The sequence below is a fragment of the Engystomops pustulosus genome, chromosome 4 (assembly GCF_040894005.1).
Source record: "Engystomops pustulosus chromosome 4, aEngPut4.maternal, whole genome shotgun sequence".
NCBI classification, from domain to species: domain Eukaryota; kingdom Metazoa; phylum Chordata; class Amphibia; order Anura; family Leptodactylidae; genus Engystomops; species Engystomops pustulosus.
In genome coordinates, this window is record NC_092414.1 from 22,026,363 (window position 1) to 22,049,383 (window position 23,021).

The 23,021-nt window shown below is 45.2% G+C and overlaps 1 protein-coding gene across 5 annotated transcripts; it reads left to right on the forward strand.

Moving 5' to 3' along the window:
- The first annotated feature begins 349 nt into the window (after positions 1-349).
- Positions 350-23,021, forward strand: PWWP2A (PWWP domain containing 2A). Of its 5 annotated transcripts, none has more exons than XM_072145469.1 (3): positions 350-2,887; positions 13,541-15,206; positions 16,900-16,944. In XM_072145469.1, the coding sequence occupies exons 1-2, from the start codon at positions 423-425 to the stop codon at positions 15,186-15,188; spliced, it is 4,113 nt and encodes a 1,370-aa protein (XP_072001570.1). In that variant the 5' UTR covers positions 350-422; the 3' UTR covers positions 15,189-15,206; positions 16,900-16,944. The 5 variants fall into 5 exon arrangements, with proteins under 5 accessions (XP_072001570.1, XP_072001569.1, XP_072001568.1 ...); XM_072145467.1 differs by lacking the exon at positions 16,900-16,944 and adding an exon at positions 20,878-23,021 and having other exon boundaries at positions 351-2,887; XM_072145471.1 differs by lacking the exon at positions 16,900-16,944 and adding an exon at positions 20,878-23,021 and having other exon boundaries at positions 351-2,887; positions 13,541-14,562.

Below are 23,021 nucleotides of genomic sequence, written 5' to 3' on the forward strand. Positions count from 1 at the left end.
AGCCTCTTATTCATGAGGTGACTCTGCCTCATAAACACTCCAAGGCCATGCTGCTGCATTACTGGTAATAGCGGTTGGCTTGCTGCCTAGCAACAAGACCAAAAAGATGGAAAATGACTGACTTCTACTTCAGCCAATCAACGTAGGCAATATCCGTTGATTGTCATTGGTAAAAGCCAATAAGCTACGCGGGATCGTATCGCTTTATCCAATCAGCAGCCAGCTTTCTTTTTTACCTTGGGAAAGGTAGCTGGGCCCGGTTCTGATGACAGCCAATGGGAATTGAACCTGGGAGAGAATGACGTGCGCTGAACCAATAGGCTGAGGAGGGTATGGTGCGAGGGCGGGGATTTGTCAGTCTCTCAGGACGAGGATCGATTTGCCCGTGAGGAGGAGGAGGGGGGTTAGACGCGAAAGAGAAAATGGCGGCCGCTGCTGGTGCGCCTGGTTCGGGGGAGGGAGGAGAAGCCGAGCCAGACAGCGAGCCGATTTCTGGAGATGATAGGCCGCGCCATGAGGAGTGCGAGGCCGCGGCGCTGCGCGGTGGTGTCGTAGAGGAGCTCGGCTGGGAAGGAGCCCTGCACACGGAGGAGGCCGGGCGTGAGGTGACAGGGCTGCGGCTACCGGAGACTGAGTGTATAGGGCCGGAGGTAACTGACTGGGAAAGTGACGCGGAGGGGCCCAGCGCCGCCCTGGAGGCCTCACCCGGAGCCTGGCGTGCAGAGGGTGTGGACACAATGGAGCCTATGCAAATGGGAGACTTACCTGAGGCCCTGGAAGAATTTGGGGTGCCCCCCTTTGAACCAGAGTGCCCCCGTGACCCCCACAGACCTGACTCTTTCACCCAAACGCCCTCACCCCAACCTCAGGTCACGTCAGAGTCAATTCAGGCTCCGGACCCTCCGGAAGAGGTCCATGTCTTGCAAGAATCCATCCCTGATATGAAAGATTTGCACGTCCAGGCCAACGACCCAATGTCACCTTTGACCCTTACTGCCGCTGAGCAAAACGATGTCCAGGATCAACACCCTGATCCCGTTCCTAAGCTGCCTATATTTGATAAGGATGTCCCCGATGCTGTTCCTGACCTGTCAACGTTGGGCGAGGCGTCCAGTGCTGTTCTTGACCTGTCAACGTTGGGCGAGGCGTCCAGTGCTGTTCCTGACCTGTCAACGTTGGGCGAGGCGTCCAGTGCTGTTCCTGACCTGTCAACGTTGGGCGAGGCGTCCAGTCCTGTTCCTGACCTGTCAACGTTGGGGGAAGAAGTGTCCAGTCCTGCTCCTGACCTGTCAACGTTGGGGGAAGAAGTGTCCAGTCCTGCTCCTAACCTGTCAACGTTGGGGGAAGAAGTGTCCAGTCCTGCTCCTAACCTGTCAACGTTGGGGGAAGAAGTGTCCAGTCCTGCTCCTGACCTGTCAACGTTGGGGGAAGAAGTGTCCAGTCCTGCTCCTGACCTGTCAACGTTGGGGGAAGAAGTGTCCAGTCCTGCTCCTGACCTGTCAACGTTGGGGGAAGAAGTGTCCAGTCCTGCTCCTGACCTGTCAACGTTGGGGGAAGAAGTGTCCAGTCCTGCTCCTGACCTGTCAACGTTGGGGGAAGAAGTGTCCAGTCCTGCTCCTGACCTGTCAACGTTGGGGGAAGAAGTGTCCAGTCCTGCTCCTGACCTGTCAACGTTGGGGGAAGAAGTGTCCAGTCCTGCTCCTGACCTGTCAACGTTGGGGGAAGAAGTGTCCAGTCCTGCTCCTGACCTGTCAACGTTGGGTGAGATGTCTGAGCCGAGTGTCCCCAATCCTGTTCCTGAACTGTCAATGTTGGACGTGACGTCCAATCCTGTTCCTGACCTGTCAACGTTGGGCAAGGCATCCGAGCCACTTGTCCCAAATCCTGTTCCTAACCTGTCAATATTGGGCGAGACGTCCAATCCTGTTCCTGATTTGCCTACGTTGGCCGAGGCGCCCGACCCGGGTGTTGCCATTCTTGTTCCTGACGTGTCTGTGTTGGGTCAGGTGTACGAAATGGATGATCCGATTACTCCCGATGAGGACCAAGAAACTGAGATGATGCTGGAGAACATCCCATGCACTGTAGATGAGGTAACAGCAGAAGAAGTTACCGATTCTGACTCAAATTCAGCCCCAGAACCTTGTGAGGAGTCGATAGATGCCGAAATCCAAGATGTCCATGAAGCATTTCACAAAGAAGATGTTGATGAAGAAGAGGAACAAATTGTTGATGACTACCCCGAGCCCATGCCATGTACGGAGGTTGGGTTGGAAGTCAAGTTATTTTTGCAACCGGATCATGTATCTCTGGAGAAAGAGTGTCCATTGGAAAAGTCCCCTGGACAGGCGTCCGTACAGTTAATCATGTCCGAAACAGTCCCGGAGGATGTCCGCTCGCCTAGTGAGGAGGCCGTATCTCCTATGGACAGCGGGATCAGCTCTGAGCTGACGTCTGTGGACAAAGAGCTGGACTCTCAATCGGGTCCTACAGAAACTGAGCCCAATGTAGAAAGTAGTTCTGACTGCGCCAAGTTTGTGTCTTATTCTGAAGACGTGGACTATGATCCTTTTTACAGGGACACTAAAACGGAGGACTCTTCAAAGTCTGAGGCCGACGTACAAGAAGACGACGCGGCAATGGCGGCCCCTACTGATATTGTACAGACTGATCAGTGCCCGCAGGAGGCCCACATACACGCCGCATGTAAGGACAATCCTGATCCAAGTCCGGATCCTCTGAGACTTGTTACTGGCGGAATCGATGATCTCATTCCTGGTTCTGAAGTTCAGGTTACGCTCGATCACATCATTCAGGATGCGTTGGTGGTTTCCTTCCGCCACGGAGACAGAATCTTCTCAGGGGTTCTAATGGATCTGTCAAAAAGGTATGGAAATAGGAAATGACTCTTTTCTTTCTCTTTACAGGGACGATTCACCTCGCAGGCGCCATCACTATCCTGGTTAGTTGTGATCTGTGCAGCAAAAGGCTTAAAAAAAATATCACCTTAGAAAATATCACCTCACATCTAATCTATATATCTAGTGTATATATAACATTGACATATGTCCATATTCTAGGCATTACCATCCATCATGATAAACCAGGGGCACATACTCATAGATACAGGCACCGTGGTAACTGGTAATCTTATATTTGCTATCCATAGTTTCATTCCTTCTACAATCAACTTTTGAAATTATGCTAATGACAAGGGTCCTTGGTGGTTGTTACCAAAGCCCCTCCATGCTGTAGCATCACAGGCTGTTGAACTGTGTTGCCCATTACAGCAAGCAGACGAATGGGGGAAGTACTGAGAGCTGAAGACACTGTAACGCTACAGCATGGAGGGACTATGCTATTCCTCCTAGAACCCTTCTGGCTTATTAGCATAATTTTGAAGGATGATTTTTAGAAGGCAGGATGCTATGGATAACAAATATAAGACTACCAGAGTTTTAGATTAGATTTTAATGAAAGGGGTTGTAAAGGATTGATTATTCTCTCTACTATGGAAGAAAGTGTGACCATAAGTGTATTCATGCCACCGCTGGTCTGTTTGTATAGAGTGACATCACGTTTACAGTCGCATGTTTGTGGCAGCCTGTGGTGGGCTCGAACACTGAGCCGCCTCACACAGAGACTGTGTGCCGCAGGAAGGTAAGTATACGTTTTATGTTTTTTGTTTTTTTTTTCAGATACTCTGCAGCAAAACCTGAATGTAACATGTATGGGGGCCCCTGTGGATTGTCCTAAGGCTTCAGATTAGGAGGTTGGGTGACATCTGGATTTGGGCACCGTTAAAGGAAACCCACCTTCAGAAAACTACCCATTAAGCTAGGTCTGATGGTAAGTGGCTAGTAACATGCAAAGCCCTAATCTAAAATACTTCTTAAACTAAACTACATTGTATGTAGCTAATATGCTAATTATCAGCAGAGGCCCCAGTAGGTAATTAGCATATTAGCTAGATACAATGTAGTTTAGTTTTGGAAGTATTTTAGATTTGGTAAAAACAGATTAGGCTTAATAGGTAGATTTCTGATGATAGGTTTCCTTTAACCCATTGCCGTCCATCTGTAGGTGATGTGGTGCAATGATGGAGACATGGGGTGAATCTTGCTTTCAACCTCTAATTCCACAAGTTCCTGAGGTAGTTTTTCATTTGGTGCATAAATTTCCGGGAAAGCAGTAAAAACAGCAACCATGTTGAAAACTTGTAGCAACGCTGCATGTTTTTAGATGATTTTTTTTTTTAATTTGGTGTCAACTGTGACATCTGGATATACCCTGAGTAGTGATTCTAAAAACACCTTTTCTCACACCTCCCCATTTAGTAGGTGTAGCATTGGATGTCGGTGGATGGGGTTATGATGGTTTTTAAAAAAATATAAATATATATCAGATTGGTGGCGGGTGCTTGTATTAGAACCGTTCCCGTTCTGATATTGCTGACCAATTTACAAGGGGAGATGATAAATGTTTTAATCCCTTAAAAGAAGCTTATGTAGAATGAGGTTGCCTTGTCTGACATCGGCCATAGATGGATACAGCTGCTCTCCGCTCAATACCCTTCTCAAACCAGGTGCTATGGCATCCAGACACTATTAGGGATCCAATGCAGATCCATAACTGAGCGATCTATACGGATCATTGCTCTGGTTTTATCTCCTCTGTCTGATGTCAAATGTTCGTAGATTGGGATCGGAGGGAAAAGCTTTAAATGCAAACCTTCTCCTCAACCTCCAAATGAGTGGGCGCAGGACTCCGGGCAAATGTTCCAGAAGCTGCACGTAGCTGCAGTGTTCAGACCCCCTCGTAATGTTATGCTCTCCCTTGCTACGTGACATTGACAGTATCCTGATAAATCGGTCATCCGTATTTTGTGCAAAATTGTTTGATCCATTTGTTTCTTGCAAGATGGAGACTACAGTCCTTGTCACAGACTGCATGTACCTTGTAGTATTCCATAATCCTTACCTTAAATGGACTCGCCAATCACAGCTGATTCATTGAATTATACCCTTTGGAGGACCTGAAGGGAGGAGCAGGACTCTAGGTTCTAGGAATATAATGAAAATGAGTCCTGCTCCTCCCGTCAGGCCCCACACCATGTATTATTCATGAATGAATTGGCTTTGCCTGGAGTGTGCCTTTTAATATTAGGTCAGAGCCCTAGTAACTCCTCTATGGGGGAAGACTTGTGCTGATGGTTGAGCCCAACCAGGAGATTGTACTAACACCATAGGGCTGGATAGAGTAAGATGTTACCTAATGATAACGGGGGCCTTAGCATGTAACACTATTGCAGGGTTTGGACTGGAGGAGTATTAAACCCTTGGTTCTGTGATATTCTGGGTTATAGACATTGATGACCCAAGTTGGCGAGTTCTGACACCCAGTAGCTTCCACCTCAAACGGCTTCTGTGCCCGTTTGTTTACATGGGGCACAGACCGTAGAGATTGCAGCCTTGGAGGTCGGGAGGTAAGAACATGTTTAATTTTTTTTTTTACCAACCCCATCCCGGCCACCAATGTGTTTTTTTAATACCCTTTGATTACCCCTTTCATAGACGCTGTGAAGCCATGATGAGAGAAGTGCTTAAAAAATTGTTTTTTGACTTAAGTGGGTCCATCAGGTCTAGTAGGTGTTCCACCAGAAGCTCCAATGCGTCTATTGGTCCTTGTAAAGGAATAGAAGTGAATGTGGAGCAGGTGCACTTGGCGTTCAGTCTGTTTTTTTGGGACTCTTGGTCCATACCTCTTATCTCAGAGGGGACCCTATTGACCAGAGACTTGCACCCCTGTGGATAGGGCATAAATGTCATATGAAACAACCCACCTGCTTACTGAGGATGCATTGGCAGTCAGCCGAGACAGGCTCATGTGTACTGGGAAGGAAAGAAGGGAAGGTTTCAGACCCCTCCATGTAGAGGGAGTTTGGCGTACCAAACCATTTTACGTTACCTATGTTGGTACCCATGGGGTTCCAGATGATATAGGCAGCGGGGACCACTAAAGTACACTGGGACCCCTGCCGCAAACAGATGTACAGAGTTTTAAGGGGTTTTCCACTATAAGCACAGAACAGCAAATAATTAATATTGTTTGCGTAATCTAAAGTTGTTACATTTTCCAATATACTTTTTCACAGTTTTCTAGTTTTCTGCTTGCTGTCATGCTACAGGAAGGTTCATTGTTTTCTTCCTCTTGATAAACACCATGGTCATGTGATGTCACACATGTGGCCAGCATGTTAGTATCGCACTGTGTTCTAACGAGCCTTTCACCTGTGCAAGATCACATGACCACGGACCGGTGCTTATCTACAGGAAATAAACGATGAAGCTTCCTGTTGCATGACAACAAGCAGAGATGTATTGAAACCGAGAAGAATTGATACAGAAAGTGTTATAGGAAAATTTTATAACTTTACATTACACAAACCGTATTAATATTTGCTTGGATGTGCTTAAAGTGGACAACCCCTTTAATGAAGCTTGGTTGTAACACCACACACTAACCAGGGTCAGGAGAGTTTTCGGTAGAAAGCAGCCATGATTCTCAACCTCCTGACAACCCCTTTAAGTGCCTTTGCTAGAACTTACAATAGAAAATCAAGCTGTATTGACACATCGTTTTTTTTTTTTTTTGTGTAGTTCTGGTGAAGGTTACATCCAGTTGCAAGAAAAAGGGGTCCACCAAAGTCCACTGGGACCCCTGCCGCATGCAGATGTACAGAGTTTTTAGGGGTTGTCCACCATAAGCGCAGAACAGCAAATGCAGGGTCACATCCGGTCGCAAGAATCAATGGAGCGGCTGATCGCACAGGTCTATGGCATTGACAAAAATATCCAAGTACTGGTCTCTATCAGTGCCATCGAGATGAATAGAGCATTGGGGGCTTGTGTGAGCAGCTGCTCTATTCCTTTGTGGTACAACAGACCCCGGATACTGAAATTAGATGGCAGCTGTGTCCCAAGACTGTCACACATCACCTATCCTTAGTTGTTTTTAGTAGTGCTTTGTATCTCAATCTCCTCTCCCGTGAGCTAACGTGTGCCGGACACACGTTCGTGTGGATGTAGCCTAAGTGTTGCCTCTTTGTAGATGTCAGATGTCTTTGGATTGACACCCTGGTGCAGTGGTCATTGTGAATGGCTTTTTCCTGATCAGATATGTTGGAAGGTGTGAACAAGGCTAAAAATGATAATTCATTCCCCATCTGGAGCTCGGCCAGAAAGCTCACACTGTATAAATATTGTCCGAGGATAAGCATAGGTCGTATTATTTGCTTAATCCATTGAAACGGTGCGTGTGCTCGCATACACCTGCCCCGGCATCTGCCGTCCAGGTGGCCGCCATCTGGGAAGGAATAAGATAAAACGTAAGATTTATGTTTTATTGTTATAGAGGTGGTCTCAGGACCCCCTCTCTAAGCCACAATGGTTTGGCCCTCAGAGGAGACCTGTGTATCAGCAGTAATGGCGGGTGGGAGGGGGGTCTCAGCCATTGGGTCTCCCAAGATGAAAACTACATGTTGTAAAATTGTATAGTTTTTGGTTGACCTGAACTACCCTCTTATTTGGCTCCAGAGCTGAGTGTGACAGTGTATCCGGTCATTGAGGAATGTGACTGAATAACCTCATTGTGAGTGCGGACGCTGGCTGTCAGAGGCTCTTGGCTCCGCAGCGTGAGATTCCCAGCTTTTACATTGACATTTGTATTCACGTTAAGGCGTCAGGGTGCCTAAAGCTGAAAAATAAGCGTTCACACATGCGACCATGCTCGGGGTTATTGTGGGTGGTGTGATTTGTATGACCTCATAGGACTAAGGGCTACTGTCCTAGGTTATTATTGGCACTGCAAGGAGGGGGTGTATGTACAGGGCTGGACGTAGTATGGGGTCTGTCCTCCATACACTATACCTAGGGGTGTGTATGCAGGGCTGGACAAGTATGGGGTCAGTCCTCCATACACTATACCAAGGGGTGTGTATGCAGGGCTGGACGTAGTATGGGGGTCAGTCCTCCATACACTATACCTAGGGGTGTGTATGCAGGGATGGACAAGTATGGGGGTCTGTCCTCCATACACTATACCTAGGGGTGTGTATGCAGGGATGGACAAGTATGGGGGGTCTGTCCTCCATACACTATACCTAGGGGTGTGTATGCAGGGATGGACAAGTATGGGGGTCTGTCCTCCATACACTATACCTAGGGGTGTGTATGCAGGGCTGGACAAGTATGGGGGGGGTCAGTCATCCATACACTATACGTAGGGGTGTGTATGCAGGGCTGGACAAGTATGGGGGGGGTCAGTCCTCCATACACTATACGTAGGGGTATGTATGCAGGGCTGGACGTAGTATGGGGTCAGTCCTCCATACACTATACCTAGGGGTATGTATGCAGGGCTGGACAGGTATGGGGGGGTCAGTCCTCCATACACTATACCTAGGGGTATGTATGCAGGGATGGACAAGTATGGGGGTCTGTCCTCCATACACTATACGTAGGGGTATGTATGCAGGGCTGGACAGGTATGGGGGGGTCAGTCCTCCATACACTATACCTAGGGGTGTGTATGCAGGGATGGACGTAGTATGGGGTCAGTCCTCCATACACTATACCTAGGGGTATGTATGCAGGGCTGGACAAGTATGGGGTCTGTCCTCCATACACTATACCTAGGGGTATGTATGCAGGGCTGAACGTAGTATGGGGGTCTGTCCTCCATACACTATACCTAGGGGTGTGTATGCAGGGCTGAACGTAGTATGGGGGTCTGTCCTCCATACACTATACCTAGGGGTGTGTATGCAGGGCTGAACGTAGTATGGGGGGTCTGTCCTCCATACACTATACCTATGTATAGATTGTATGAACCTGAAACGTTGTATACAGAACTTTTCTTGCTGCCCCGTAGTACTGCTCTTGTAGTAAATGTTAGAGGGGTATTTATGTAACTGCAGGGGCAGCTTTTATCACCTGTAGTTCCGCTGCCTGGCCACTACACAGAACAATGGAGCCTTTTGCTTTTGGCTCTGTGTTTTTGCTGATAAGACTGTCAGTAGTGTTAAGAGGACCCGATCGGTTTAATCCGATTGCCCCTCCCTTGCCGTTAATACCAGCGTTGGGTGCTGACACCTATTGCGGACACTAACTTGTCCCTGGCAAAGTCGTCAGCAACGTTTTAAATTGCCGGCACTAATCTGCTGATGACCGTTTTGGGGAAGGATGAAGTAATTTGGGCAATTTAAATGCCACTGGCTCTGACCACGGGGGATACTGGTTGGAGTTGGTTTCGATTCAACCAAACCAAAATTTTAACTAGTCACTAGCCAGGAGTTGATCCCTCTCTGATATTGGATAGAATATTGATGGCCTGTCCTGTGGACAACCCCTTTAACCTTTTATTGGAAAGATTACAATATACACAAAAAAAACTGCTAGCATGTGTCAATGGGGAAAAAAAAAACCTTTTGCGGTGCTTTGGGACTCTAAACTCTATTGTCTTGAATTGCCTGATATCGCCTGTATCCATGACAGTTGTTAAACGTGTTGCCCACAAGTCGGTGTGCAGTGATAAACTGAACCAAGAATCGCTGAACAGAACCAAGCAAGGTCTGATCAGTGATTTGTAGGCTCAGTCCAGTGAATCCTGCAAGTGCACAAAGAGAGTTTATCAGAACAAACCCACTTAGTCATTAGAAATGGTTCTGAAAAACTTCTATAATTCTTCTCTGGTGCTTTCAGCACGGGTTTGCGGACCGAGGTGTGTGTGTATGTAATATTTATTTTATATGTATGTGTGTGTTTATATAATTATATGAATGGTCCATACAAAAAATATGGTGGAAAGTTGTTTCAGATCAAATCAAAAGACGAGGGGGCACTGTCTCCGCTTGGAGAGAACAAGGTGTAATCACCAGAGGTAACAGGGCTTTTATACTATGAGAACTGTCAATCTGTGGAATAGCCTGCCTCAGGCACAGGTCACAGCAGGGACAGCAGAGAGCTCAGGCGCAGGTCACAGCAGGGACAGCAGAGAACTTCAAGAAGGGTCTAGATGACTTTTTACACTTAAATAACATTGATGGTTATGTTATATAGAATTGTTTCCCCTAAATCCCTTCCTCATCCAATCCAATTCCCTTCCTTGGTTGAACTTGATGGACAAGTGACCGTATAAACTATGATACTATGAACTGGTTCATTGTCCCAAATTGCCATTTAAAGGGGTTATCCGAGTTTTAAAAATGACTGAGGGCTGGGGTGGGCTAGTTAAACATACTAAACATGTACTTTCCACCTCCAGCGTCGCCCTGGTCCCTTTGATCCTGTTTGTTTACAGGGGCACAGAAGCCCGCCCCAGCCCTGCCCTCAGTAATTTTTAAAACCCGGATAACCCCTTTTAAGGTCCATATCCCACAAATATTTATATAAAATTTAAAAGCAGCAATATCCTATAAGAATATTGTCATCTAGAATCTCATCACTGGGTCAGCAGAGGGCAGTCGATTCTCGCTTCTTGCGTCTATGGCTTGGACTAGATCTTGTTCTTCTGTCTATGGCTCGTACTGAGAGTACAGAGACGCTTAGTACAAGTTTTATTCTAAGGCCTTTTGTGGATCATAGCAGAAGGTAAGCGATAGATAATAGATCTTCTGTTTGACCGTCCACACCTGGTTTATGGCCTAAGAAACTGCCTGAAAAAGCAACCTGTGAACACACGGTTACAGAGTATTGCCTAATAATGAGTAATTCACAGAGGAGATGTATTGTGTATGTCCCATTATGGGTGGTGTTGGTGTGTTGGCAGGTGGTCATGTAGGTGCAGTGCTGGTGATGTATGTTGGCGCCCCGTGTGTTTATCTATCGCTCTGTAGCAGTTTCCTTGCTGTTTACACACTGCAGGGAGCACCTGTTCTGTGTGACTGGGAACACGTCCTGGATGAGATCATTGTGTCCACTGCTTGTAATGATTGGGGTTTAAGCAGGAGGTCTGTGACACTGGTGGCTCTGCTGCTGGCAGTCTCTAGATTTTGTCATAGGTTGGAGATTTCTACTCGATCGTAAACCAAAAAAAAACCAGCTGATTCATTGAATTATACCTTGTACAGGGCCTGAAGGGAGGAGCATGACACTAGGGTTTAGGAATACAATAAAAATGAGTTATGCTCTTCCCTTAAGACCCCGCACTATGAATTCCGGTAGGTTTGGCTGGAGTGTTCCTTTAAGAAATGTTTTCATTGAGGGATTAAATCAGATGGGTGGGGGTGACTGCTGGGACAGCACCTTGGTTGCCCTATAGGACAAAGGACCAAGAGGCTGTGGAGGGGGAGATTGCCATGTACAATAATGATTTCTATGGGTCTTTATATCCAGTCCGTATAGAGTAGTAACAGGATAGGAATGGATAACTGATCTTACTAAATGGACATCTCTTCAATATCCCAATAGAAAGTGGGCATCGCATGTGATCCATTGGCATGTCCTAGCTGTGCCAGCACCAATGGCGCGGTCATTGGGATGACCCATCCAGAAGTTGGTGGAAACTTGGGATTATGCAGATATCTCTTATCCATTGGCTCCGCACAACTCCTGACACGACCCTATTAAGAAGATTTTCAAGTCTGAGCGGATGTCCACTGCTTCAGATTGTAAGCGGATTGTATAGAAGCTGCAGAGATCCGCTGTAATCTGTAGGCGCGCATTGGATGTATGCGCCAGGAAAGGTTTTAATGTAGATGTTAAACATGCGGTTGGTATAGGGTTTTCTGGTCCATTATATGCCAGTATCTCTTTAACAAGATTTAGAGTGGTTTATACTTACAGGTGGTCCCCTACTTAAGAACACTCGACTTACATACGACCCCTAGTTACAAACGGACCTCTGGATATTGGTAATTTATTGTCCTTTAGTCCCAGGCTACAATAAACAACTGTAACAGTTATCACAGGTGTCTGTAATGAAGCTTTAGTGTTAATCTTATAAGCTTTGTTGTTCTCTTATGACAATCCAACATTTTTAAAATCCATTTGTCACAGAGACCAAAAAAGTTCTGGCTGGGATTACAATGATAAAATATACAGTTCCGACTTACATACAAACTCAACTTAAGAACAAACCTACAGACCCTATCTTGTATGTAACCCGGGAACTGCCTGTATTACTCTGACCTAAAGAGGGCGCTTTGTGGCTATTCAATGGGATCGATCAGAGGTATACACTCAGAAATCGTCTGTACAATACATGTCGTAGGGTGAGCCGGTAGTTATGCAGCACAGTGTAGGATTATGGCCACATCTTCCTCCATTAGGGGTTACCCGTCTACCACCACATATACATCATGCCTCCGTGCTGTGGTGTATGATGTATTGGAGCCCGAAGTCCAATGTCACGTGGCGCAGGTTTTCCTGCAGTCATCTGGTTAACCACAGATAAAGTAGAAGCAGGACCAGGCTATAGCCACAGACTATAGATGGACGTCCGCCTAATGCTCTTGAGCTCACAGCTTTTTCTCTTGATCTCTCATATGCAGGTTAGAGTCCCCGGACAGGGGCTTCTCTCTGCTGAGATATATTGAAACCCAAACGCCAATCCTTCTCTTCCTGAGTTGGGAGACCCCATTATATATAAGGCCTCATGCACACGATTGTATGGTTTTTCCTGTTCTGTATATAGAGCTGTAATTTTTGCTGTAAATACAGGACGTTTTTCACCGTATGTCACAATCTGGCAAATGATTTCTAGCTGACAGCACCCACCTCCCACTGGTTCTGGTCTCCCTGGATACTGCACGTATATAGGGAAGCATGCGGTGCACAAACGTACGCAGCAATGATGCAACCCGTATTGTATACGTTCCTATAGATTGTTATGAAACGGAAATACATGAGAAAATAGGACCTGCTCTATATTTTTTGTACGTCTCACTCGCGGTACGTACGGTGGACAGTACGGCCACGTAAATGGATGTCCGTATTGCCCATTGTAATGAATGGATCCGTATGCTACGCATATATAAGGACGTACATACAGCAGTTTTCATACGTTCGTGTGCATGAGGTCTAATAAGGATTTTGCTCGGGAAGAATAGTTTATCATAGGAGACAGACGTCAGTCTACTGCTGCTTCTGTATGATGGACCCATTTTATCTGTGTTATCTATGAGGGTTATGCAATTCATCATAACTTATTACTTCATCTTAATGTTACATAATTCAGTTTCTTATACACAGTGATACTGTATAGGTCGCTTTAATGCTATATTTTACCTCGTCAGCTGGAGATAAGAGTCTCTGGACTAATTCCTACATGGGTCATGTATTGTCGTTGCCCATTCACTTTATATTCGGCTACGCACGATCCGAAATGATCAATAATAATCAGTAGGCTGTTATATTTGGGGGGGGGGGGGGGGGGGTTGTACTAAATTTCTCTTTGGAGCTATTATCTGCGTTAAGTCTCGGTTTAGACGAGTTTATCTTAATTATCTGTGTTGTAATTTCCCCTTTTTCTTTGTCTTCAGGTTTGGACCTCATGGAATCCCTGTAACCGTTCACCCGAAACGAGAGTATAAGAATAAACCCGAGGAGCCCGTCGCTCAGCCTGAAAGCACATCATTCCATGAAGAAGAATCGCTGAAGAACGAGAACGCAACCGCCCCCATGGATAATGCCCCCATCCAGCCCACTGAGCCCTGTGCAGTTACTAATAACCTGTGGACTTCAAAGCCGCCTCCTCTCTTTCATGAAGGAGCCCCATACCCCCCTCCATTGTTTATCAGGGACACCTATAACCAGTCAATACCTCAACCCCCTCCGCGTAAAATCAAAAGACTAAAAAAGAAAATCTACAGGGAAGAACCCACTTCGATCATGAACGCTATCAAACTACGGCCCAGACAGGTATTGTGCGACAAGTGTAAAAACGTAGTAACGGACAAGAGGGAGGTCAGGAAGACTGGCGGTGACTCTTTTAAGCTAGAAGAAGGCAAAAGGAGGAGGCACGAGAGTGTAACTACTGTGAATAAGAAACTTAAAACTGATCATAAAGTCAACGGAAAGAGCCAGAGCGAGAGTCATAAAAAAAATCCAGTGTCCGGGCGAGGTAAAGTGGTCAAAGTGGCCCCGCAAGCCAACGCCCCGAAAGCTCAGCTGCACACCAAGAAGGTGCTGCAAAGTAAGAACATGGACCACGCCAAGGCTCGGGAAGTGTTAAAACTGGCCAAAGAAAAGGCACAAAAAAAGCAAAAGGATACATCTTCCTCGAAAAACGCTCACCGCAAAGTCCACTTTACGAGACGCCTTCAGAACACGACCTCAGGGACCCTTCCGCCGAGACTCCGCATCAAACCTCAAAGGTACCGCAACGAGGAGAACGACTCTTCACTCAAGATCGGACTTGAGAGCTTGCGCAGCAGTAAGCCCCAGACTCGCTACACTGCCACCCGTTCAGCAGGTGAGGCACCCTCCGAAATAAAGACCCCTACCGATGGCCCCGAAGAGGTCAGCAGTGCTATTGAGAACCCAAGTGTCTGCGTCCCACCTGGTGAGCAGGATGAGCAGCAAGCTCTGAGCAAGCGAGGCAGCAAAAGCAATATCACAGTTTACATGACCCTAAATCAAAAGAAAGCAGACTCTTCCAGCGCGTCCGTGTGTAGTAGCGATAGTACAGACGACCTGAAATCCACCCATTCTGAGTGTAGTTCTACTGAAAACTTTGATTTCCCCCCAGGCAGCATGCACGCACCTTCGTCGTCCTCTTCCTCCTCTTCCAAAGAAGAGAAAAAGTTGAGCAATTCCTTGAAAATCAAGGTGTTTTCCAAAAACGTCTCGAAGTGCGTGACCCCCGATGGCAGGACCATATGTGTTGGGGACATTGTTTGGGCCAAGATATATGGCTTCCCATGGTGGCCCGCCCGTATACTCACCATAACTGTCAGTCGCAAAGACAACGGCCTGCTGGTGCGGCAGGAGGCCAGCATATCGTGGTTTGGCTCCCCGACTACGTCCTTCCTCAGTTTGTCACAATTGGCCCCCTTTTTAGAAAACTTCCAGTCCCGATTTAACAAGAAGAGAAAGGGTCTTTACCGCAAGGCCATCACAGAGGCGGCCAAGGCTGCCAAGCAGCTGACCCCCGAAGTGCGAGCCCTCCTCACCCAGTTTGAAACGTGATCCCACCCCACACTTAAGGTAGGCGAGATTAGAGGTCATACTGATTTTTTTTTTTTTTCTTAGCTAAGTCACAGCCACAAAAGTGTTTTAGAGTGTTTTGATTTTGTTTTGTTTTTTTTTTATTTTATGACTCCAGGTTGGAGAAGGCATCTGCCCAACCCTTTTTATTTTATTTCTTTTTTTTTTTTAATTTTTTTTTTTTTTTTTAAAGGGAGTGTTCCAGTGGTTTCAAACTACAGACAGCGCTATGTAAAGATACCTGGGGTGATCCACATTGTGTTAGGGGATACCAATTAAACATGAGACAACCCTATCTGTTGAGGGGTCTGACCGCTGGGACACCCCATCAATCAGAATAACACTAATATTCATTGGTCTAAAAACTGGGCTCTTGATCTGTACATTGGAGGTCAACAAGTGTCACGGAACGGCTCCTTGCACCCTCAGAACTTTGTTCCGAGTGATGGACATAGCAGCCAATCAGAAGCATCACTCATAAGGGAAGGGCTTGCGAGCATCCAGAGGACCCTTCCTGTAGGTTAAGAGGAACTTTGACCACCTTTTGGATTTTTCTCTCTAGCCCCCATGATAGCTGAGATATCAGACCATTATAATCCTCTCCACTGTTAGAGAGGAGGAGATGGAGCAGTGGAGGAGGAATGAGTTATGATCTTCTACTTGTCAGAGAACACATGACCTCTCCCAGCACCTCCTCTTTGACAGTGGAGAGGATTACAGTGGTCAGATACTGGGACCGGTCTCTCTGAATTTTCTTTCTAGCCCCAAAGTGCCCCTGAATCTGCAAGAATGTTCACCCTCCCCCACATGTGTGAGGTGAGGAAAGGTCCTCTTTAAAGGAGGCTACATCCTTGGACCTGCTGTGTTCAGTGAATTCTAGGTTGTCAGACTGAACGCTCTCGTGGGCTTTAACCTGATATCTAGCAAACTTATTTCCCACTACTTTCAGCATTATCTGAATTTTACTAGTGACGGATGATCCCTTAGTGTAATTAGTGTTTCTTTGACCTCTAATCTCCATGACCATCACCCCAGGTATCAGTGCTGTCAGTGGATTTGATTGGTCAAAACTGTTAACCGACTCCTTTTCCCGATGAGCTGGTGATCAGGACTGATCCCCAGTTACCAGGCACAGCCACACTTCCATGTATGGCGCTGTAACTCCATAAACAAGGAAGGGATAGGGGGTGAGGGGGGGGGGTGCATTCAGACCTCTAAAAAAAATATATTAAAGACAACGCCTTTTAAAAGGTCCAGGGTACATTTTCACTACATATTAAACAGACCACGCCCCTCGATAGAGGTTCTTCCCTTTTTTTTCTCTTATAACTTTAATGTCCATTTTTAGCACTGCAGTGTTAGCGGATCAGGGGGTTCAGGAGGAGATGGGAGGGTGTACATAGACCAATGTGTAAAAAGGTGAATTTTTGTTTTCCCCCCCCCCCAGGACAGAAATTAAGATTAAAAAAAAAAAATTAAGAAAAAACACGACCATCGTGTTAATACGAATATTTATACGCAGAGATTCCTAAGATTTTATCTGCTGGCTTTCTTTAGGATTTGCTCTGGATAAGGATAAGACATGTTGTGCTTTGTCAGTGTCTCACTGTTACGTTATTTTATTTTTTTGGATGTACTTTATCAAATTTTTCTTTTTTTTTTTTTTTTCCAATATTTTTTTTTTTCATGAAAGTTGAAGGTATCTGTTTGCAGGTCAGAAAATATGAAACCAATGTAATTGTGTATTGCCCTGAAATGTACAAAAATTGTAAATAAAATCGAGTAAATCTAAATTTGTTGTGTGTTACTGGGGGAAAAAAAAGGCGGAGCATCTGCTAAACAACAAAAAAAAAACAGGTCAGATGGTGCCACACATGAACCTGCCATAAGATGCCCTCCACCCCCTCCCAACCCTATTTGTTTTAGCACACGGGACACTGTCCTGTGTTTTTTTTTTTTTCCTTTAAATTTTAACAAGTGTTACGTTTCCCTGCACTGCCTCTGCAGGATAAGTGAAGTATTACCCATTTCCCACTGAACTCTACAGGCAGCCTATGTTATACGTGGACGTGTCTGATTCTCCAGGGCTCCCACTTCTACTGACCCCTAAAAAGAAAAAAAAATTATAAAGCAAAAACTCCTCACTTTTTAGAATTGGAATGAGATTAAGATCAGCAAGAAATCCATGGAAAATCTATTTAATGGCAACGCCGGAAGACCACAAACATTTTTGTCTAATTTGACATTTTAAGAAACTTTAAAAAAAAAATGTATGTACACATAGAAGGATCTCCTCTGACTTTTAAAGTTGTTCTCGTATTTCAAATTTTATTAAATTTCAGAATTGATACAATTTTTTTACCAATTTTTAATTTTACATTTTTTTTTTTATTTATTTTTTTTTTGGTTATGCCGTTTTTGTACGTTTATTTTTGTTTTCATTTGTTTGCACCTGAACAATTTTTTTTAATTGCACCAGTTGGGTACATATACATTTTAACATAACTTTTTTTTTTTTAAACCGCTTTGAGGGGGGGGGGCAGAGCACAGCAGCGATATTACTGTTATGCTCCGCCCATTAAGCACGGCACCAGCTGCGGATTTCCTCTTCCTTGTGTGCAAATGAATTTTTGAAATTTTTTTTTAACGAGCATTATAGATTAGAATTTTTTTTAATACTAATGTAACCATAAACTCGTACATAGACTGGATGTGATGCATTGACAATATATCAAGCCAAAATACTAATAGTTTTTTTTTTTTTTAAAGCCAACACTAAATGTAAAGCTTCTACTATAGTCTTTGGGTGCAAATACATTGACTGTCCAGACGTCCCCCTACTGATTACTAACTTCCTCTAATTTCCCAGCATGCCCTGAATGCTCCTTTGTTTCATGAGTTCTTTCCTGCAAACAGAAACTGACATTTAGAGTTTCATATTTTATTTTTTGATTTTTTTATTTTCTTGGTAATATTCATCACATTATGTACCACACATTTACAGGACTGACCTCATTCCATGTTTTATTTGTAGCGGTGCCCATGGTTTTTTTTTTTTTTTTTTTTTGGGGGGGGGGGGGGGGGGGGTAATCAAATTTTAAAGGAAATCTACCATCAAAATCCATCATGATAAACCAGGAACATTTATTCATGGATCCAGGCACCGGGACTGTTGTAGTCCTATTATATTTGTTATCCATGGCCTCCTTCCTTCTAATATCAACTTTTAAAATTATGCTTATAAGTCTAAATGACCCTTGGGGAATTACTACAGCCCCTCCATGTTGCAGCTTCACAGGCTCTTACACTCCTTCCTCCTACCTGCTGTAGAGATAGTCTAACAGCCTGTGAAGCTGTTGCATTGAGGGGCTCTGGTAACACCCTCAAGAGCCCTTCAGGCTTATTAGCATATTTGTAAAAGTTGATTTTATAAGGAAGGGACCATGGATAACAAATATAAGAGGATTACCACAGACATGGTGCCTGGATCGATGAGTAAGTGTCCCTGGTTTATCATGATGGATTTTGATGGTAGATTTCCTTAAAAAGGTGTTAAAGGGGGTTTTCTGTAATCAAAATATTGATAATTGTTGCATAGAGTAGGTTCTCTGTATCAGATTGGTTGGGGTCGGACACACACATAACCCCGGCAGCTGATAAACTGACCGTGCTGTTCTTGTGTAATGGTGGGACCCGGTTCCTGCAGTGACTGGGTTCAGCCACTACACAGTTTAGAACTGCTGATCCATGTACGACCTCCATGACTGACTTGATGACTCATCTTCGGACCCTTTTCAGATGACCGTGTGCTACACCTGTGCCAGGACCCGGGATTAGCATACCTTTGGCTGGAGAAATGGGAGGAGTTACTGCTTCTCACCTCTCCATAAGCAAATTGTGCAACTGGATATCGGTCCACCCAACGCTAGTGTAAAAGGGGCCCAAGTATAACTCGTGGGCCCAGAAAACCCATCTAACCACTTACTAACAACTATACATACGATTTCACACTCTGCACAAGTGATAAGATGTCCACGCATACAGTGCGGGAGGAAACAGTAGCACTTCTGACATGTGACCAGTGATCACATGTTACACTGTCTTCAGTTGAAAAAAAAATCCACTAAAAAGTTATTGGTATTACTAATCAAATGCAAAAAAAACTAAGTCTTGAAAAACCTCTTTTAAATGTAGGGGGAAAAACATGGCTGCTTTCTTCCAAAAACAGCGCCACACCTGACCATGGTTTGTACAGGTATTGCAGTTCATCTGTATAGAGATGAAAGGAGCTTAGTTGCAGTACCACACACTACCCATGGTCTGGTGTGGCGCTGGTTTTGGAAGAAAGCAGCCATGTTTTTCAATCTAGAGAGAATCCCTTTAAAGGGCTACTTACCTAAAATGTTGGGTCTTATAAGGAGCCCACATATCTTATGGCTCTGTCTTCATACCTAAAAATTTGTTCTCCATAGTAAGTATTTCTGGGAGCATGTAATAAACCTTTGAGTGCGGACATGTAAGAGGTACAATATGGCCTCAGTGTGCTATACCATGGTCTCAGGATAGTAAGTATTTTATTTAGGAATTGTGCCTTTAGTTGTGTCACAGTATTCTATTGGGTCATGATGGTAGATAGTTGAAGAACTCCCAAAGAATCCTGTTAAAAGGAACACAGCAACAGTGTAACACAGTTTGGTATATGTGGTGCAGATCCTCAGAGGTGGGGCATGATAAGCTCCACCCCCTCAGAGCCTGCACTGGATATTACAGTGTGTAACTGTAATTCTATGTGTCGCTCTCCTGTAATGATGTGGAAATTAGGAACAGAGCAGCACCCACTATTCCGCCTGCCCACAGCCACAGAGAGATGCTCCCTATCTTGATGATGTAGACCTACTACTATATTCTTGTCCTTTTTGGGAAGAGGATGTCAACCCCTACATGTAACACAAAAGAACAAAACGGACTGACCCATTTTTTGATACTGCCGATGCCACAAACCCTCCAGCCTCATTACCAAACCATAGATCCGTGTAGGTTTCGTATGACCCGTCCGAAAAATGTACCTAGAGACTTAAAGTGTCGTCTATGATGTGATGCAACGTCTTGGAGGAAATAGATAAGGAAAGGATGGGGTAGGCTGCTTCAGGTCATGGAAACTTGCCACGCCCCCTTTATATTGGCCCAGCCCCTTTGTCTATTTTTGCATAATCTCCATTCATTTATCAATAAACCTCACCCCCCCTTGTATAATCCAGACCCCTTAAGTGTAATTTGTATACAAGCCCCATCCATGACTACACCCCTTCCCTTTAGGCTCTACAGCTACATAAGTTTTACATATTTATCTAAAAACCACTTGTTTGCTATATTTTCTTTTACCAAACTTGTCTTGTCCAATTGCAACCCCCCCCCCTCCCCCGCCTGTCACCCTCTATACAGAAAACAGGGCCACAACAGCTCCACTCAGTGTGTAGTGGCCACTCCACGTTACTGCAGCTCACCTTCAGTGGAATAGGAGTTGAGTTGCAGTAACACAGCTCGGCCACTACACAGAGATTGGCGCTGTTCTTCCCACAGCTGATCGGTGATACGTCACCATGTCAGATAGAGGCCCCATTAATATAGAATTATTAAAATGTAATACATTTTTCTTTTTTTCTTATTGCAGCCAATACTCACTAGGAGCCGCTGCCTGAGGACCCCCATGATGACGGCGCCACCCGGTGGAGAATTTTACATTAAAAAAAAAAAGTTTTTCTTAACCCTATGGTACACGAAAGCGAAAGGACTGTCCGTAGGAGGGACGTATGAGCTGTGAATTAATGTATAACTTATACAGATTGTTATATCTATTGTAAATTATATTTAAGACACAAAAGCGGCGCAGACTATGGCGAAAACGTCAGCGCGTGTCTGTACATAGCAGTGGAGCCAGAGCTTCTCACAGAAGGATATTATCGCCGTCTTCTTCTATACGTGACTGCGGTCTCTTACTATTTGGTTGTGACATATTTGTATTGTTTTTATTTAAATTTTTTTGATGGTGCGAGTTATTCTACCAGTGTTACCAGCGCGGACCAGGACCGGGATCCGCCGCCTGCCGAGAGGGGACCAGAAGATTGTTATGACTTGAGAGACATGTGTGGTGGCATACAAAGCTGCAGGCAGTGTTGGGGATTGTCCCTAGATAGATGTAGAGTCAAAATTTTGTGTGTTATTAGCAGCAGGACTAAGGGTGCGTTCACACATTGCAGTTAAAACTGCATCGCAATCAGTTTGGAGTTTGGTTTAGTTCATTAAAACCACCTTATTAGGAAGCAGTTTTAACTGCAATGTGTGAACGCAACCTCCAGGAATTTTGGGTGTGTAGCAGGTATGTGGGTAAGCATTACAGGAATCACTCACAGCAGCTGCAAAATGCTGATTTATAGTCCAGGATTGTGGGCGTGTCCTCACACTGCTGTGCTCTTAGCACTCTGCATTGAGCTGCCCACATAACCCCTCCCCCTGCTGTAGCAGGTATGTGAGTAATCATTACAGTAGTCACTCGCAGGGGCTGTGAAATTCAGATTTATACAGTGACTACTCCAGGATTGTGGATGTGTCCTCACACTGCTGTGCTCTTAGCTCTCTGCATTGAGCTGCCCACATAACCCCTCCCCCTGCTGTAGCAGGTATGTGAGTAATCATTACAGGAGTCACTCACAGGGGCTGTGAAATTCTTATTTATACCCCAGATTGTGGGCATGTCCTCACACAGCTGTGCTCTTAACTCTCTGCATTGAGCTGCCCCCACAACCCCTCCCCTCTGAGGAAAATATGTAGAATACTACACGAGGAGTAGTGCAATGCGGAGACACCAGAGCACAGCAGAATACAATCCCGGTATATAATTCCATATTTCACAATTCTGCTGCTACTAATAACACACAGAGCTAATACAGACCTCCACAAACATTACCCAACGCTGCCTGCAGTACTGCATGGGCAAGGCTGCTGCCAGATCCCTTTAAGAGACAGCGCTGATGATGACACCAGATAGAGGAGCTTCTAATTTCTGTGAGTTCTGAATACCAGGACCCCAAATGATTTAGGGGTTTGCAGGCCCCTGTTATCATGATCATTGGTGGCCCCCTAGGTCCCTGTAAATATTCCAGGTTTTATTTTCCGTTTAGATGACTTGAGACATTCACGCGGGGACTACACAGTCCTAGTGCATCTCACAGTCTTGGCCGCCACGTAAGAGGAATCGTGGTCTGGTCATCTGTGGTTGCCCCAACCTTAGTGTCTGTGACTCACAGATGCTCTATAGAATGTTATCCCCTATAAGTGGATCATTGGTAGGGGGTCCCTTGTACCACCAAATGGAGTGGCTGATCACTGAATAAAGTGACAAGTGGGTGTAACCATTTAGCTCCTGATCCACATCTCCAACTGGTAACTCCTACTTGTCCATATGTGTGAGCAGTACTCGTCACACCCAACCAGTAAGTTTTTTCTTTGATCACGTAGACGCCCCAAACTTTCCTCTGATGGGTTTACGGCAGATCTTGAACAGCACAAGGTGTTAAATAGATAGGAACCAATCGGAGATGGTGTCATATAGATGTATAAAGCACTTACCGCGGAGCCGTCACATCCTGACAATGTTACTTTCCTTCTCTATATGTGATCTGTGTGTGTGTGTGTGGTGCGAGAGACTCCATGGGGTTTTATTTCTTTTTCTTTCACGTGAATCATGTGTCCGTCCATCCAAGAGAACGTCGTGTAGCATCAATGTAAGACTCAATAAAGATGAACATTTTGTAAATA